Genomic DNA, 15,345 nt, shown 5'->3' on the forward strand with positions numbered 1-15,345 from the left:
TGATCAATTGACGGTCCCTCACTCTGATGACAAGAGGCCTGGCTATCCGCGTACTAGCGGGTACTGCGAAACGCCGCCGTGCGGACAGTTGCACACCGTAGTCTCGTAGAACGCAACAAGGACGACTGATGCTGGTAGCAAGGGTCCGGGTATACATGCAGACTGTTGAGAACACTGTGTCGCACTTTCGAGGGATGGTGGCACCGGGGGTGGTCTTCTGCGCCTCAGGCTGTAATTCTACTAACTGCAACGGCCCTTCTTGCATTCAGACACGAGTGATCATCCATGGATCATGGAGGCAGATGTAGAGTACAACTAATTCAGACTCTCCTGCGCACGGTATTCCAGCGACTGTCCCACCGACAAGACTGCGCAACTTCTAGGCTACACTACCGTGCAGAACGCCACAGCGACTTGCGCCATTACAATGCCACGAACCTCGAGCGACATGGCGAGCATCATAAATTGCGTTTGATGTCGTACCTTATCTCTTCAGACTCTTCGAAATCCCACAACATCTCGAACGCCAATACCGTGACTTGAGTCGACTTGTATCAATGGGATGCCGTGAATACAATCACCCGTTTTCAAATATATTGCCTCACCTGCTCCCCGGAGCACTTCTCAGCCTGCCTATCGCGGCCCCTCTTCGATGTTGCCTCCAAATTTGCTAACACCCTATAACACATTGCGGTAGACGGTAGCGACAATCATCCAGCGGTTGATCATCTAAAATCATACTGATCGCGTGCTCACCGGCCTTTCATTACAGGTACCGCTTGAGATCATTGTGGAGGACCTAGGAGCCGCGCTTCCGTTGCCCAAATACGCATATACCAGTCTCGATAACGCTGGTCGGACAATTCCCTGTCTATATATGACTTCCTTGACATCTAGGGAAGAAGACCTAAGGGAGCTCACAGCGGCGGGATCTCTTGCGAGAGCGGGAGCCTGTTGTCGAGCTGTCCACAGTGGTCAGCACGCTGGCCGAGGGCCCTTGCCCCGAGGGTGTTCCACTCTTCGCATCATTGAACAGCTATATGTTCATTAGCGGAGAGGCAAGTCTAGATTTGCATCTGTATGATTGTGCTCTTGAAGCGTGACGTGATCGTTGCAGGTCTTCGCGGCTTTAATGGAGAGCGAACGGTTGCATGAGGTAGAATCGACGACGGTGTTCTTTGACGAGAACCCGCATCCCATGGATCCAAACGAAGGGGCGTATACAACCAGCATAATGAGGTATTCTCGTGATGTATTCCGATCATGTTCAAGGCAGACTCGGAAGCATCGAGCGAAGTCCCATGCACGACACTGAGCTCCGTCCTCTTCGACGGACCTCATATTTACACAGATGTGCGTACTATGCGAATTTGTGGTGGAAATTTTCTGTCGACTATGGGCTCAATAATCGACCAGCCATGTACCAAAAATACCACGTACCTCGCCAATGTCTTGTGTATAGACACACCTGCATATCAGTCTATCAGACACTAAGGGCCCCAAGCACACCGAGTGAAGACTGATACAATTAAGGTATGGTACAGGTTGCCCGGCATCTCGCGAGTGGGTTGGCGCCCAAGTACAAAGGACCAGCCACAGTCGCGTTCCCCCAGTTTCACTTCCCTCTTCGCACCTGCATTATCCCGCCCTCAGCGTTGCGCACAATCATCCATATCCTGGCTTCATATCGTCATTATACAATGCCGACAACGATCCATCCCGATCGCGAATTCATCCACCTGCCGGATATGATACCCACCGACAACGCCACTGCGAAGACGCGCACCCTACCCTCTTCCGACGCGATGTCGCAGCAGCGCGTCGATGAGACGCAAAGTGCTTCCTATTGCGTTGGTGTGCCTTACAAACACAACGTGAAGGCTCGACACCAGCGCAGTTCATCTTCCGGGACCTCATCCGACATGAGCTCCTGGAGTTCACAAGCATATACGACGACCGACAGCCATGCCAAAGCGGTAAGTGAAATGACCACCTGGAGTCGTAAATGCATGTGTACTCACGGATGTTGTGCGATAGCCGGTCCCCCTTCAGGACCGGAACGGCAATACCCTGGCGAACCATCGTCGCCCCGAAGCGCCACCGACCTTCCTTGGAGGGGCCTTCCTCAACCCGGTCTGGGTCAACACCTCCCGTGTCGGCTTCGGCCATGTCGACCGCGCACACACCCACATGCTCGAGCCCTTCCGGGTTCCAAGGGGTGCGATCCTCAATCCCGTATGGATCGACACCCCCGGTGTCGGACGAGGGAACGTGTCCGGTGCCCGCGCAGACCTCGAGCCTTTCAGGCCCAGCCTTGCCGAGGGTGCGCCTTGGCCGAATTGCCTCAGCCGCCAGAGGCAGGCGACCGCAGCCCCGCTGGAGCGTCCCCCAAAGTCTCCTGTGTACGATTATGGGGGGCCTCCGACGACCTCGACTGGGCTGTCGCGCTCAGCACCTACGACGGCCTCAATATCGAGGAGACGAAGCATGCCGTTGACTTCCTGTCCCTGTGGAAGAGGAAGTCGGAGAGCTTAGCCAGACGGTACGAGGTGCAGTATCGGAAGGCGACGAACGTGGTCGAAAGAGCTGGGGAGGTGTTGCTGGAGGAGATACGGATGGAGGATGCCCCGAGCTTGCTGCTCGCATCGTTGGAGGAAGACACGTCAGCCGAAGTTGTCGACAACACCTGGCCTGATGACTTCCAGACGCCGTCGAAGTTGGACAGCATCATGCCTGGCCTCGCCGGATTAGGCGAACACTTCGAGGATTGAAGGGACGTTTTGGGGGGTTGAACATACGGCGCATCGAAGAGAGACGCAACGCAAGGTCGTGGCTATGTTGGCCGCCGAGAGGTGTATGAAGAATTGGGGAGAAGGGTTTCAGCGAAGTGTATGTATCGGACAGCATTGTATTTGTTTCGTGATAGCAGCTACCTGTGACACAAACCAACGCGTTCTCGACAGCACTGTTCGCGTGTCCGTGAATATCTGACTAGCCACGTAAGCGCCTACGTTTGAAAGGTCGGCAACAGCGCGACGCACCTGTGAGCTTCTGCCCTCATCATCAACGAGACACAACCAAGGCATCACTTCCTGCAGCACTTGAGTCAATGCGTTCAACACAGGAACAGGCGAGTGAGCTCACCGATCGTCTACTTCATCTGAGTAGCGCAGTCGAACGCTCACCACTTTCATCCTAACTCCGAGTATCGGTGGTGACCCTTGGAGTCGACAAAGTACGAAGGCCGCCTGTTATAAGGCTGCGCAAGGACAACGGACACCGCAGAAGCGGACAGCCATTCGGTAAGATTGGTGGTCATTAACCTCAGGAACAGAAACTATGCTTACCAGGAGTTCATACACGCGGCGGTATACAGCGCAACGTCGATAGGCTGATTACTAGCGGAGTACGCAATGATGGATCGCGCGAACATGCTGGGTTCCTCGTTGTAGTCCATCCGTGGCAAGTCCAGCACGGGAAGCTACCTTCAGGTTGACGATAGCACGCGTCTATGGTCTTTGAAGAGTGGATCTGGTGCAGAGGAGCTGCTCCGCCTTATTCCTGGGATGCAACATATCTCCAGTGTGAAGACGAAGGTACTACGACTGTGCGAGCGGGAAAATATACGCTGACAGGCGCAAACTGTCATTCACAAGTACTGGCTGACGGTGTTGACGAACACCCACCTAAACTTGTAGAGCATTCTTGGATAGTCTTTCGTGTTTTTCCGATGAGGGAATGACCTGAAGTACGGATTTGGTTCCTATACGGCTGTACCAACGCTCGAGCACAGTCGCGCTGTAATACGCTAAGCTCGCCACAGGCCGGTGTGGCTTGGGCCACCATCGCGTAAGCGCCCAGCATAAAGACCGCCACCGACCTGAACTCGACTTGCACATTCTTGTCTTTGTCCTCCACGACAACAACGGAGCAAAGCCCCTTAGACCCTACAAAAACTTCTCCAATAACTGATCAGCCTACAATGCGCGCGACATACTTGCTCTCACTTACCAGACGCGACGCGAAGGCAAAGGCGAAGGCAAACCTGAATCCCGCGAATGTGGCGTACGCTCAACCGGCCACCGTCTCGCGTGCAAATGGTGGACCACCCTACGCCGACGCATATACCAGCAGCACGGAGAGCCTCGCACGGGCCGACGAAGCCAGACGTATCGCGATTGAAGACAACGCCACTCCTCCCAATGTGGCCGCAGCGTCCTCGCACCAGTACTCGCGTACGCGACGCGTCCCAGACTACGGCATGATGCCTTTTCATGACTCCGCAAGAGATGGTCATGGAGCTGTGGAAGCCCAGCATCGCCGTCGTCGAGCCGATCGTCTTCGCGGCGCCTCGACCGACGCGGCCTCCGAAGGTTGACAGGGCGAACATATCCGCCATTGTTGACCACGATTGGGAGGTCTGGAGAGGTGGTGTGCGCCTACAAAGCACAAAACAAAGTACGGTCAACGACGACCGCCTGGTAAGTGACCATGTGTAACCGTACTCGGCTTTGTGCTTACCTTGGGTATGCGTCGTGCAGGTGGATAGCGAGTTTGCTTCCTGGCCACCATTCCTACCGCATCATTGCGAGACGACGCGACCGACACAGCCGATGGCTGCGGGGCCTACGGCCACCAGAGCCCCGTCCACTCAAACGCTCCAGATCGTTGCTGTCGATATGAACTCGGCCCGGCTGGTCGACGTCAATGAACAGTCGAATGTACGCTCCCTGTCGGAGGAATCGGACTCATCCTCCGATACGGCGAGTAGTATTGGCCGCGAAGATGGATTCTGTGTCCAAGGAAAAGAGGATTGGGCGTACGGGCGAGCCGCTGTCGAGCCGCTTGTGATGAAGACTGTAGACGGCCCGTTGCGCGAATGCGACTGGATCGACTGTCCATTCTGCCCTTCTTCAGTCGGTGAGGCAGCCTTCTCGGGAGGGGACGCCATCAACCTTGTAAGCCGCGCGAATCAAGACAAGTCGAAGGCGCCGCCGAAGGAGAGCGCGTCGCGAGCACGGGCGTCCGGACGCTCTCGACTTCGGGCTGGCCTACCGTCTTCAGGCAACAAGAGGACCTCAGCAAAGACTCGTCACGTCGAGACAGGCTGCACCCCAGCGAGAGAGAAAGGGTCCCGAGCGTCGCCCTCTACGAAAGACGTCTCCAGTTGCCCGCGACCTTGCGACTGGATCGATTGTCCGATCTGCGAGCAGGCCGAGTTCACGTCGACCGCAGCAAAATGCGAGGCTGCTGGACAAATTTGGCCTGGAGAGACTGCAAGTCGCAAATCATCAGACCGCAAGAACAGCAAAAAGGAGAGCAGGGAGTTCTATAGGGTTGCTGTAATGTTGGGCCTAGTACCCGAGCTATGACTGCGATACGTGCGCTCAGGGTGATCAATTTCCCCATCTAGTTGACTGTCTCACCTATATTTGTAGAGTAGGCTGCCGTTGAAGAGAACAGCCCAGTCCTTGGATCATCGTCTGAGGTCGGTCATGAATTGATACAGTCGCGAGTGCCAGCAGTGGCCAAACGACCACCATCGTCATGAGACGATAAACTGGGTCACAAGCGATACTGGAGCTGCTGGCGAGGTCGACCTGCCCGACTAGGGCGAATATATACATGTCAGGGGCAATTTTTGCGAGGAGAAAGGAGAAAGACACAAGGAAGACTTAGGAAGACAAGTGAAGTCGGTGAAGGACGACGTATCTTCCGATTACAGTCACTACTTAGGGGAGGCACGGACCGATGTATTGATGCTTGATTGATGCTTCAAAAAGTGTATTGCGTTGTTTCTTATCAACTCTTATTGTGGCATACAAAGCTACTTATGGTGTGGCTTGGTGTCAATAGTAAGTTGAACGTCCTCAATCTTCCTCTCCTCATCTCATGGACCACGCCGTTTATAACGGCCACGAACGCACGGTTGTCGGAACATTCAATGTCGCATACGTTACACAGCCGCTATGCGCTGAAGAGCGTACTACGGTACGAGCTTCAAGTTGACCGGAATTCGGGCGCGCCACTGCATTCCCCTCAACCTGGTTCCAACGGAAGCTTCGTGCCTGTCCCAGGTCTGGAAGCAGATTGGACTAGCAGCTATGTACCACGGGTGTGCCTTGGGATGTGCCAATAAAGCACTCGCATTTGTGAAGAACGGTCTTCATCGCTCTCCCAGTCGCCATTAGGCGTCTTGTTCCGAGAACGAAAGCCTGCGCTGCCCGCCTGCCTTGTGCAGACTCCATGGTGTGCCTTGTGTAGCATCGATATGGCCTTCAAAGAGCTCGAGGACCCTAAGGAACCGCACGGATCGTTATAAACGATGACATGTATATGTCCCAAAATGTGCAGAAACGTTGACGGTTAGACGTTCCATCGTTACTTACAGATAGATTTGGAGAGGAGAGTCAAAGAAGATGAAGGGCCAATCGTACCGACGTCCGGGTCCGTAGTCACATTCCCCGTCCGCCTGTTCGTCTGCTACATTGGTTTGAATCCCCGCCAGCGTTTGCATTGTCTGTCTTGCACAAACGATGACTCCAGCCTGAGCCGTGCCACGCGAGTCTTCTGCTTTAGGCGAACAATATCGTCTGTGTGAGCAGAATTGGTTAGCTGAGTGGCTCGCGGCAACCTCCGTGGACCTGCGAAACAGCCACAGCTGGCCACTCATAGTGAGACCGTCTGCTATAAAAGCGAGCCATGGAGAAGGCAGCGTACAGCAAACTGGCCCGCAGTCGTCGCTCCACATCTTCTACCACTCCTGCCCGCCATGTCGAGGTTCGGCAAGGTCAACCCTTGCGTGGACTACACGTTCACTCTCCAGGACTATGTCCTGGGCGGCAAGAAGTTCGACGCGCTTCCGTCCGAAATGAAACCATAGTCTCCAGGTTCACGACAATGGATCCGAAACTCACCAACGACCCGAAACGTATCGTCACCCATAGGGTTGCATTGAGGCGAGGGCTGCTCAGAGACCTATTGGCTCTAGACGACCGCATCCGAACACGCCGCGACGCGGTTCGAATCCAAACCTACGAAGCCGGGCGGACTTCATTTCTGCGATGGTGGCAGGGTGCGCTGCGGCAAGAGCCGATTAACCAAATCATGCAGAACGACCTGAAGAGGAGGAACAAGTTAGTGGCCGCGTTTGTGATGCATATCGACGCGCTAGTGTGGCTGGAGACGTTCGATCGCAGCGGCTCGCCGCACAGGAACCCAGCCGAGATACGCGAGTATCGAGACGAGTTCCTCACGCCCGTCGCGGAGGTAGTCAACCATTCGCTCATGTTCCTGGGCGAGTACATTCTGTCCCCTTCAGAGGACGCGGCGTTGGATGGAGATAGCGCACTCTGCGAGGCGCTCGACCGAGACGAGTAGAGCCCTCTGCATGGATTGCGCTCATCCGTGGCACGCATTGTAAGCGATGAAATCTGCGTGCCCTCTGACACTGACAGAGCTGACGAACCGAAGTTCACAGGTGGTTGAGGATCTATGATTTCAAAAGCAATATTCAGCAGTAGCCGTACGATCGATTGCATTGTACTCACTACGTATCGTACGTACAATGAAGACTGGGATCCATGGGATATGATTCAGTGCTAGTTGTGATGAGCGCAGCGCTCTTTCCCGAATCCTGGGCTATCACCAAACCTGGTGTAGTGTTCAAACCTGTCAAACATAGCCAGAGTCCCGTCTCTGGGACAGCACTCGTCTCTGTAATACCATCAATACCAACGCCGGGTCTCTGAGAAGCGAACGAGCAGTCTGCAAGCTGGGTGTGTAAGTACTGTACGTGCTGGCAGCGTCGGATCCGGCTGGGGTGGTTGGCGCCTGTTTGCGTGTATTTGGAGCCTCAGAGACACTCAGTGTGGCGGCAACAGACCAAGTCGTAGTCGACTCTCGCATCAACCTACTCAACCATGGAGGGCAGAAGCCTCGACGAGCAGGAGAAGGAGATCAACGAGGTCCTGCGCAAGGCCTTCAAAACACCAGCAAAGTCCTCTCATGTAAGCTACGAGCAGTACATGATCTGCGTTGTCTCATACGATGCGGGCAGAGAAAAGAGGCCATGAAGCGGCTCATTGAGCTAGCGCGTTCCTCCCACTCAAAGCTCAAGATTGTGGTGGCCCAGAACCTCAAGGTTTTCATCAAGGACTTCCCCGAACTTGAAGACGACGCTATCAATGCGGTGTATGACCTCTGTGAGGACCAGGTGATGAAGGTATGCAGCCTCAGATCTCGTATCGGAGTACAAGGGACAATGTCTTTCTTGCAGGTCCGAATGTGCGGGTATAGAGCGATCGCAGACGTGTCAAAGGAGCAGCCAAAGTGGGTGAAGAGAAACGCGGACGTGCTGGTGCAACTACTTCAGAGTGGTGAGTCTTGCTTCCTGATCTCTGTTACCGGCTTGCAGCGTCGCCCGCAAGTGTCGCTGTCTACTACACCATTCGCCACTAACGTGCTCCCCATGTACCAGATGAACAAGACGAAGTCTCAGTCGTCAAGCGTATGCTGTCTGAACACCTCGACATGGATCCCGCCGTCACGCTGGGCGTCCTCTGCGATCAGATCGTACCACCTGACGAACCTATGGACGAAGAGGAGCAAGCCATCCGGACTCGGCTCCGTTCACTGGTGCTATCATTCATGACAGGTGAAGCCAAGCGCGCTGTGGAACGACATACAAGTACACCCGGGAGCGCCGCGGAGGAGACGCTTGTCACAGGACTGTTAAGGGTGCGTGTGGTTGTCAGTCCGGGCCTCGATGCCGGCTAACACAAACGCCACAGGCAGTTGATAAACTGACCCCGGCAGATATAGACATCATTTCGAAGGATATCCTGTTGTCATTGCCGTCATTCAAACCAAGCTCGCCTCGCGGCAAACAACTACTTGATGCTGTCCTGGAGAAAGCCAAAGGGTCTCTCAAGGCCGACCTCCTGGCCGCTGAAGCACACACGCCACTGACTCGTTCTCAATACTACTTGGAGCTTGCTTCAAATATCGCCGTACGGAAGCGTGTGGCACACCCCTCACATCTGCTGCGGTTCTATTTTACATCACAACTGGCCGCAAAACCCACTTTGCTTAGGCTCACTGAGGACGCTCAAGCGTTCATACAATCCAATGTCGCCGATACTCTTGCCGCCTGCCAAGCCAGCCCCCTCGAAGGTGCAAGCATGACGCCGCAAGAAGATGCGACGTTGCGTAGGCAAACACCCCATGTGTGCCACAACTACCTACAGGTATGGATAATGTCACGGCGATGCATCCACAAGCTGATCTTCGCCCGCAGGTATTCTCCGAGACGAAGTTCACCGCTGAGCAACGACCATGGAAAGCCTGCCACGTCTTCCTGAAGACATGCCTACGAGTGAGTACCTTGTCCGCAGGCCACCGTCTTACCAACGACTTGACGTCGCAGCATCATGATGAGTACAAATGGGCCTTGCCCTCACGTCTGGGGACCGACCTCCAGAACATCCAGAACCTGCTCGCCGCGCAAGGCCAAGACGCGAAGGTTGACGACGAGCAGGACATCCAGAGTGTCATTAGGGTTCGCAATGGGCCGTCTTTCATTTTAGCTGCTTGTCTCCGACACGTTTCTCTCTTCTCTTTGAGCAGTCTCTCCAGTCTATTGGCAGGCCCCCCGTGCCTACACCGGCGGCACCCGCACCTACTAATGCCTCACAAGGTACAAGTAACAGCACCAGCCCCGGCAGCGCCTCCCCGACTAAGGCGGAGCGGCGCATCATGAACGTCAAGCGCAAGCATGAAGACAAGCCTGCGAATTTGCCGCCTCGCCCAACGGCGAGCACGACGACAGGCCCGACGAACGGGGTGACCGCAACACCGTCGACGTCGCGGACGGCCCAGCAGCGTGCATCAACGTCACAACCACGCCCACAAATGGGACTGTCCATCGCAGGCGCTGCTGCACGCAATGGACAACCTTCGACACCACAGGAAGACGAGCTACGGGCGGCGAAACGGGCGAAGAAGGGAGGCGGCATCGACGAGTCGCCATCGCTGCTGAGCCGCCTGGCAACACTACCTTCGAATGGTAGCATAACCGGAGACCGTGGAGCGGACAGTGGGAAGCGTCGCTTGGACTCTGCACCAGTTACAATGACGCAGTCACGCCGTCAAGAACCAGACAAGAACCCCGTGGTGGGCTTCAGCATCAAGGGCGCAGCGAAAGCCGCGACTACGGATAGTGGGCAAAGTAACCCAACGCCCAAGTCGTCGTTGCTGGCTAGGATGCAGGGGGATGAGCAGTCGGGAGGACAGAAGAGAAAGAAAAGGACTAAGACATCCTAATATCTGTTGTACTCGTACCTTGCGAGGTTCGTCGATAGCATTGCGGCGACCCGTCCTATCGAGCCGTGCCATTGGATCCGATCCGAAGTCTATATCCGTGTGTTATAAGTTACATGAGTGAGAATACACAGTGGACCAAGAAGGCGACGTAAGTAGCGATCAGTAGGAATCAGTACGACGCAGCAGCAAGCATGTTAGACGTCGCTGGGCGTATCGATGACGTTGAATAACGCTTCGAATTCTTCCCTTGACTGTCCAATTACACCGAAGACATCTTGCAGGGTATGCCCGAGGAAGTTGAGCTCTTGTATGACGCCTTTCATGGTGAGCGCGTAGGCAAAGAAGAGGAGCTGCCTCGATCCCCGTACGTCTCGACTACGGACAACGTCGAGCTTCCTAATCGCGTCAACCTGGCCATTGTTTGGACATCAGTTCGCCTCTTCTCACAGTACAACGATGCTAACTGACCAGACGTAGTCGCGCCTCCTCGGCGGGAGGCAGATACGGAGGAAGGGGCGACTTCAAGGCAAACGCAGCGGATAGGGTCGAGAAATAGAGGATAATATTCCCAACCATCTCGCGTCGTTCCCTGTTCACGGGCAAGATGAAGTCGCGACGGACGGTCTGTGAACACACGTAAGAAGCAATATGACCAACATCGCGATGTGGTATTCACCGTATGCCTGGATTAAACGTCAGTTGTCGAGCTGACTGAGAATCTGTCAAGGCACACTTACCATTCCTCCCGCGCCGTCACACACCGCATGCTGTGCAATTGATCCAATATCTTCTGCAGACTTGTCAAGATTGACCGATACAAGGCGACCGGGAATGGGCCCTTCCAACGAGGCTCATGTTGCGTCTGAGCCAGCAAACCTTGGATTTCAATCAGCTTGATCTGCAGATGCAACTCCCTATGTATCGACAGTCAGTCAGAATCGTGTGGTATGAATATGCAATACTGTGCCACCCACATGGCCATGAAGTGATGTATGGAGTTGGTAAGATGTGCGTTTCGCGGCTGCGGCATGAAAGGCGATGATTCTTCAGATTCATCGTCGGCATCATCCTGCATAGCTCGCAAGTCGGCATCGGCAAACGAGTTGAAGGCAACCAAGCGGGTATATAGCCATCCCATATTGAGGCAGAATCTGGTTGAAGAGTCAGCATGGTAATAGGAGGAAAGGCGGTTGTCGCGCTACTCACTCTCCAAGAGCTTTACTCAGAGCGCGTCGTGCCTCCGTCGGCCACCAGTAACGCGATACAATGGCTGCCCAGATGACCCCGATTGTGACGGCGACTGCGCGATGGTAAGCAATCTCGAGAACATCAACATCCTTACGCCGCAAATTGTAGCTGGAGGGCGACAGAGTCAAATGCCACAGTAGCGATCAGGTATGAGAAAACCATACCAATACAGACACGTCAGGTTGTACGTCAGCAGCACAAACCTGGACGATGTCGCATATTGTGGCTTGGCTACGATGTAGTAGAAGCAAGGGATGGAGAAGAAGAACCCAAAGATCGAGAGGGCATAGGGATTCTCCGGGAAAAGCGTCCAGATGCCAGCTGCAGTTGCTGCGCCGAAGCTGGATCGCAGGTCGTGTCAACTCTATCAATTGGTAGAAGTTGCCGTAGACTTACAGCGTGCCTAGCACTCGGTGCACTCCCATGAAATTTGTCTTGTGATTTTAGCATATATTAAGTAGCGCGCATCGATCGAGAGGTAGACTTACTGCTCCAATAGTTGGGGATATAACGACGAAGAACTAGTGGTGGATTATGAGGACGAGAGCTAACCTGGTTGAGGGGCAAGACCTACCGAGATTAGGGCCCACTCTCCGCGATAATGCAAGAACAGCGGCCGTGTAGAGTCGAAAAAAGCAGGCGCAGCAAGCATCGCAGTAGCCATTCCGGCCTTGAAAGCATACTTGATGTCAGGCTCCCTTAACCGCGCGCCGATCGCCCACAGCGATTGCTTCAACCGACCGATCAGTGATAAGTTTGATCGTGCAGGGGTCTGCATAGTATTCGGGGCGTGGGGCCGGATCTTCGGGAACGCTACAGGATCGCGTCGTGGACCTGGGTTAAAATATACAGCTGTGCAAAAATGAGGCCAACAGCACTGAGGGTCAAGTTAACCACGCACAGAATCGCTTGCTGAAACTCCTTTCATTACGTTTGTTCTGTGAGGCACGCCGCGGGCCAGATATACTAATGGCGTCTCGCAGCCACTTCCACTTCATACGCGGACTGGCACGTTCGTGTTCCGCCGCATATAGTCGTTCCAATGCATCAACGAGAGCGATGAGCTCCTTCGAGAACTCTTGCAGGGTGAAGATGAAGCTATCGTGCGTCGGTGTCAGAACCCGGAGACGGACCGTCCCAATTGCAGCGAAGTACTCACAAATATACCAGGAAGACACTCTCGCCATCATTGTCCATTAGCACATGATTTTCGTAAAGCGCCGAGCCGTATGAGTCTCGAGACTGTGTACCAGACATGTTCTGCTGGCGTCTGTACATCCGAACCACGGCGTGGTTGGACGTGCTCTCGAATGTAAAGAGAGCCCTCCGAACAACATCCGCAAGCTGCTGGAACTCCGCAGAGGTCATACGGTTTACGGGATCTTTACGCGCGGTAAATCCGTCTTTCAGCCTCTTGAGCGTCGTTATGCAAGCTGTCTGGTAGAGTTGCAAGTCAAGACGATACGCAAAAGTGGACGTGATCAGAGACGTACAGAGAGCGCCTTCAACGGGGGACCGAGGTCGTCAATGAGGTCTCCGAACATGGAAGCAGCAGCCTGCAACATAGCCGCATCCTCGTCCTCTCGGATGGTCGCTGACGAGTCCGAGGCAGCCCCCGTAGGCATTGTCCCGCCAGACGTATTGGGATACCGGTTCCTCAACACGAGCTTACCGTCTTTCTCCGCTTTGATCAACTCGTACTGGAGGGTCGTACCACTCCGCAGGCCGTTCAGATGCTGGCCGAGTCGGTTGAGACATCCGATCGCGTCCTGGTATGCTTGGCCGGAGCTCTCGCGCAGGTTGTCTGTCTTGTCTCCGCGAGGTTTCTTGGGGCCGCCGATGAGCCACTCCGACTGCGCCTCGTCAAAATGTTTCTTCAGACTCGTGAAACTGGCCTGGTGGCTTTCCGCAGCCTTTCGCAGCTTGTCGCCAGTGAGATTCTGTAGCGAATCCTCAAGGAGGAACGTGTCGGTGAGCATCTCCAACAGGGTGGAGAATGACTGAAGCGTCTGGGTCATTGCTTTCTGCAAATTCTTGGTGGCCCGTTGAGGCCAGAGAAGCATGCAGACGAGATTCGAGACGGTCGCTCCACACAAGATGATGAAGGAGACCTGGAGAAGGGTCTGAAGGCCACCTTCCTTGATCACTCTTGGTACATCGTTAGAAATCGTGGATGGACGATGCACCGGGCACTTACACCACGAAAAGAATGATGGCGGTCATACTGCACGCTGTAAGCAGAATTGGTGAGTGAACGCGTAAAGCATCAAGGCGAACGAACCTGTGTTGAAAGTTGGCTTCGCCATCCATAGTTTCGTCCAGGCAACGAGAGACATTCCAGTCCCGATCCACAAGATCACCAGGGCATCTGCCAGCCACTCCCAGCCAGCTCTGACCTCGAAGAACCAAAACATGGTCATGCTGCTCAGAGATACGAACGCTGCGAACAAAAGCCCCATCATGCAGTACATATCTGCTTCGATCATGCCGCCCAATGTCTTCGCGGGATTATAGTAAACGGCACTGCTCAATCCAGTGTCAGGGGATACACCGAATGCATGGCTGATACGACTCACACTGTAGCGACCATATGGCCGGAGGGTGCGGGAAAGGATTCGGCAGGGCCATAATTTGTGAGGTCGGCAATGAAACCCGAAAGATATGGCGAAAACGTAAAAAGAGACGCCACGAAGTAAGCTACAGAACACTTGAGGATGTTGCGTTGGAGAGGCGAGAGAGGTGGCAACGCAGAAAGGGATGGCCAACGCCACCGCGAGCGTGTCGATGAGAAGTGAGAAGTATTCACTGTCACGGAGGGAGCGTTGGGTCGTGAGTTACTGCCATGAAACAGTGATCCCTCTTCCGAACTTTCTGCTAAAGGTTCTGTGAGGCTAGGTTCTTCTACTGGTGATTGCACCGTGTCGGAAGGGTATCCTTGATCTTGCAACGGAGGATAAGGAGCAGCCGGATTCGTGGTATGGCGCCTCTTATGATTCCTCAAGCGAACTTCTGTGCGGTGCGGGGCAGACGTCCTCAGCCGATCCTCCGCGTCGAACAATTCGCCAAAGACGCTCCATTCGCGTGATTTGAAGTGATTTAGGGTAGAACCAGAACCAGCACCAGAGTGAAGGTCGTGAATACGAGAGTGCGTACCCGACCCTCGTGTAGGTGGTAGGGTTGCAGTTGAGATGTTGCGTGAAATGCTAGGTCTTGGAGGAATATCAAGCGACGGAGGACTGCGCATTTGCCGGGAACGTAGGTTGCCGTCATCGACCTGCTCGGGAGATCCTACGATGATGTGCAGCTGGTCGGCCAATTCCTGTGCGTGACGTGCGCCCGGGATGTCCATCGCAGCAGGCCTCAGATCGTCTACGCTGCGAGACATGGCGAATGTCCAGAGTTGGGCCAGACCCTGAAGTTCAAATACAGCTCAGTCATAGCGGGTTCTGAGCGTCCAGTGTTACTCACCGTTAAAGCCTTACTATACGTATGCCACTGCCAGTGTGACCACGATCGAATACAACTGTTCGACGCGTCTACGACGACAGTTGAATAGAGAATCCCAATGACCCGTCGCAGTCTAAGATGAACTATCAGTCGAGGGAGACGGACGACGAAGTCAGCACACTGGTCATGAGCGGCTCGGAGCAACGATACGGTGTACTGTATTGGCCTGTGGGCGGCTGAGGAGCATCCGAGACGCGCTCGCGATCGAACCAGTACATCACACGTGACAATGAACGTACTCACGCAAGCGCCTATTTACATGCCTCA

At 54.5% G+C, this 15,345-nt stretch overlaps 6 protein-coding genes across 6 annotated transcripts; 5 read left to right on the forward strand and 1 right to left on the reverse strand.

Moving 5' to 3' along the window:
* Positions 1-1,700: 1,700 nt before the first annotated feature.
* B0H18DRAFT_1102267 (uncharacterized protein) lies at positions 1,701-2,771 on the forward strand (the record flags this gene model as incomplete). Its single annotated transcript, XM_048032545.1, has 3 exons — positions 1,701-1,976; positions 2,038-2,323; positions 2,356-2,771. 3 exons carry the CDS (start codon positions 1,701-1,703, stop codon positions 2,769-2,771), a joined length of 978 nt encoding a protein of 325 aa, XP_047897296.1.
* A 1,566-nt stretch (positions 2,772-4,337) lies between these two features.
* B0H18DRAFT_25721 (uncharacterized protein) lies at positions 4,338-5,600 on the forward strand. The gene is made up of 4 exons (XM_048037318.1): positions 4,338-4,481; positions 4,542-4,949; positions 4,980-5,381; positions 5,439-5,600. The coding sequence occupies exons 2-3, from the start codon at positions 4,614-4,616 to the stop codon at positions 5,370-5,372; spliced, it is 729 nt and encodes a 242-aa protein (XP_047897297.1). The 5' UTR covers positions 4,338-4,481; positions 4,542-4,613; the 3' UTR covers positions 5,373-5,381; positions 5,439-5,600.
* Positions 5,601-5,814: 214 nt separating this feature from the next.
* On the forward strand, positions 5,815-6,173 carry B0H18DRAFT_985619 (uncharacterized protein). The gene has a single exon (XM_048044752.1). The coding sequence runs from the start codon at positions 5,834-5,836 to the stop codon at positions 6,137-6,139; it is 306 nt and encodes a 101-aa protein (XP_047897298.1). The 5' UTR covers positions 5,815-5,833; the 3' UTR covers positions 6,140-6,173.
* A 264-nt stretch (positions 6,174-6,437) lies between these two features.
* Positions 6,438-7,772, forward strand: B0H18DRAFT_985630 (uncharacterized protein). The gene is made up of 3 exons (XM_048044753.1): positions 6,438-6,859; positions 6,918-7,419; positions 7,481-7,772. The coding sequence occupies exons 1-2, from the start codon at positions 6,831-6,833 to the stop codon at positions 7,378-7,380; spliced, it is 492 nt and encodes a 163-aa protein (XP_047897299.1). The 5' UTR covers positions 6,438-6,830; the 3' UTR covers positions 7,381-7,419; positions 7,481-7,772.
* Positions 7,773-7,888: 116 nt separating this feature from the next.
* B0H18DRAFT_985633 (uncharacterized protein) lies at positions 7,889-10,416 on the forward strand. Its single transcript, XM_048044754.1, is given in 9 exon segments — positions 7,889-8,009; positions 8,060-8,224; positions 8,279-8,378; positions 8,480-8,739; positions 8,793-9,248; positions 9,299-9,376; positions 9,428-9,559; positions 9,628-9,820; positions 9,833-10,416. 9 exon segments carry the CDS (start codon positions 7,923-7,925, stop codon positions 10,321-10,323), a joined length of 1,962 nt encoding a protein of 653 aa, XP_047897300.1. The 5' UTR covers positions 7,889-7,922; the 3' UTR covers positions 10,324-10,416.
* On the reverse strand, positions 10,400-15,260 carry B0H18DRAFT_985640 (Fusaric acid resistance protein-like-domain-containing protein). Its single transcript, XM_048044755.1, is given in 18 exon segments — positions 10,400-10,733; positions 10,792-10,947; positions 11,000-11,006; positions 11,061-11,237; positions 11,298-11,474; positions 11,530-11,679; positions 11,736-11,912; positions 11,968-12,005; positions 12,060-12,092; positions 12,146-12,423; positions 12,473-12,669; positions 12,731-13,008; positions 13,065-13,719; positions 13,769-13,802; positions 13,853-14,094; positions 14,148-14,963; positions 14,979-14,983; positions 15,028-15,260. The coding sequence occupies 16 exon segments, from the start codon at positions 14,954-14,956 to the stop codon at positions 10,518-10,520; spliced, it is 3,624 nt and encodes a 1,207-aa protein (XP_047897301.1). The 5' UTR covers positions 14,957-14,963; positions 14,979-14,983; positions 15,028-15,260; the 3' UTR covers positions 10,400-10,517.
* Between the last annotated feature and the right edge of the window lie 85 nt (positions 15,261-15,345).

Source organism: Fomitopsis serialis (assembly GCF_022376445.1).
Source record: "Fomitopsis serialis strain Sig1Antser10 chromosome Unknown B0H18scaffold_10, whole genome shotgun sequence".
Taxonomy (NCBI): Eukaryota; Fungi; Basidiomycota; class Agaricomycetes; order Polyporales; family Fomitopsidaceae; genus Fomitopsis; species Fomitopsis serialis.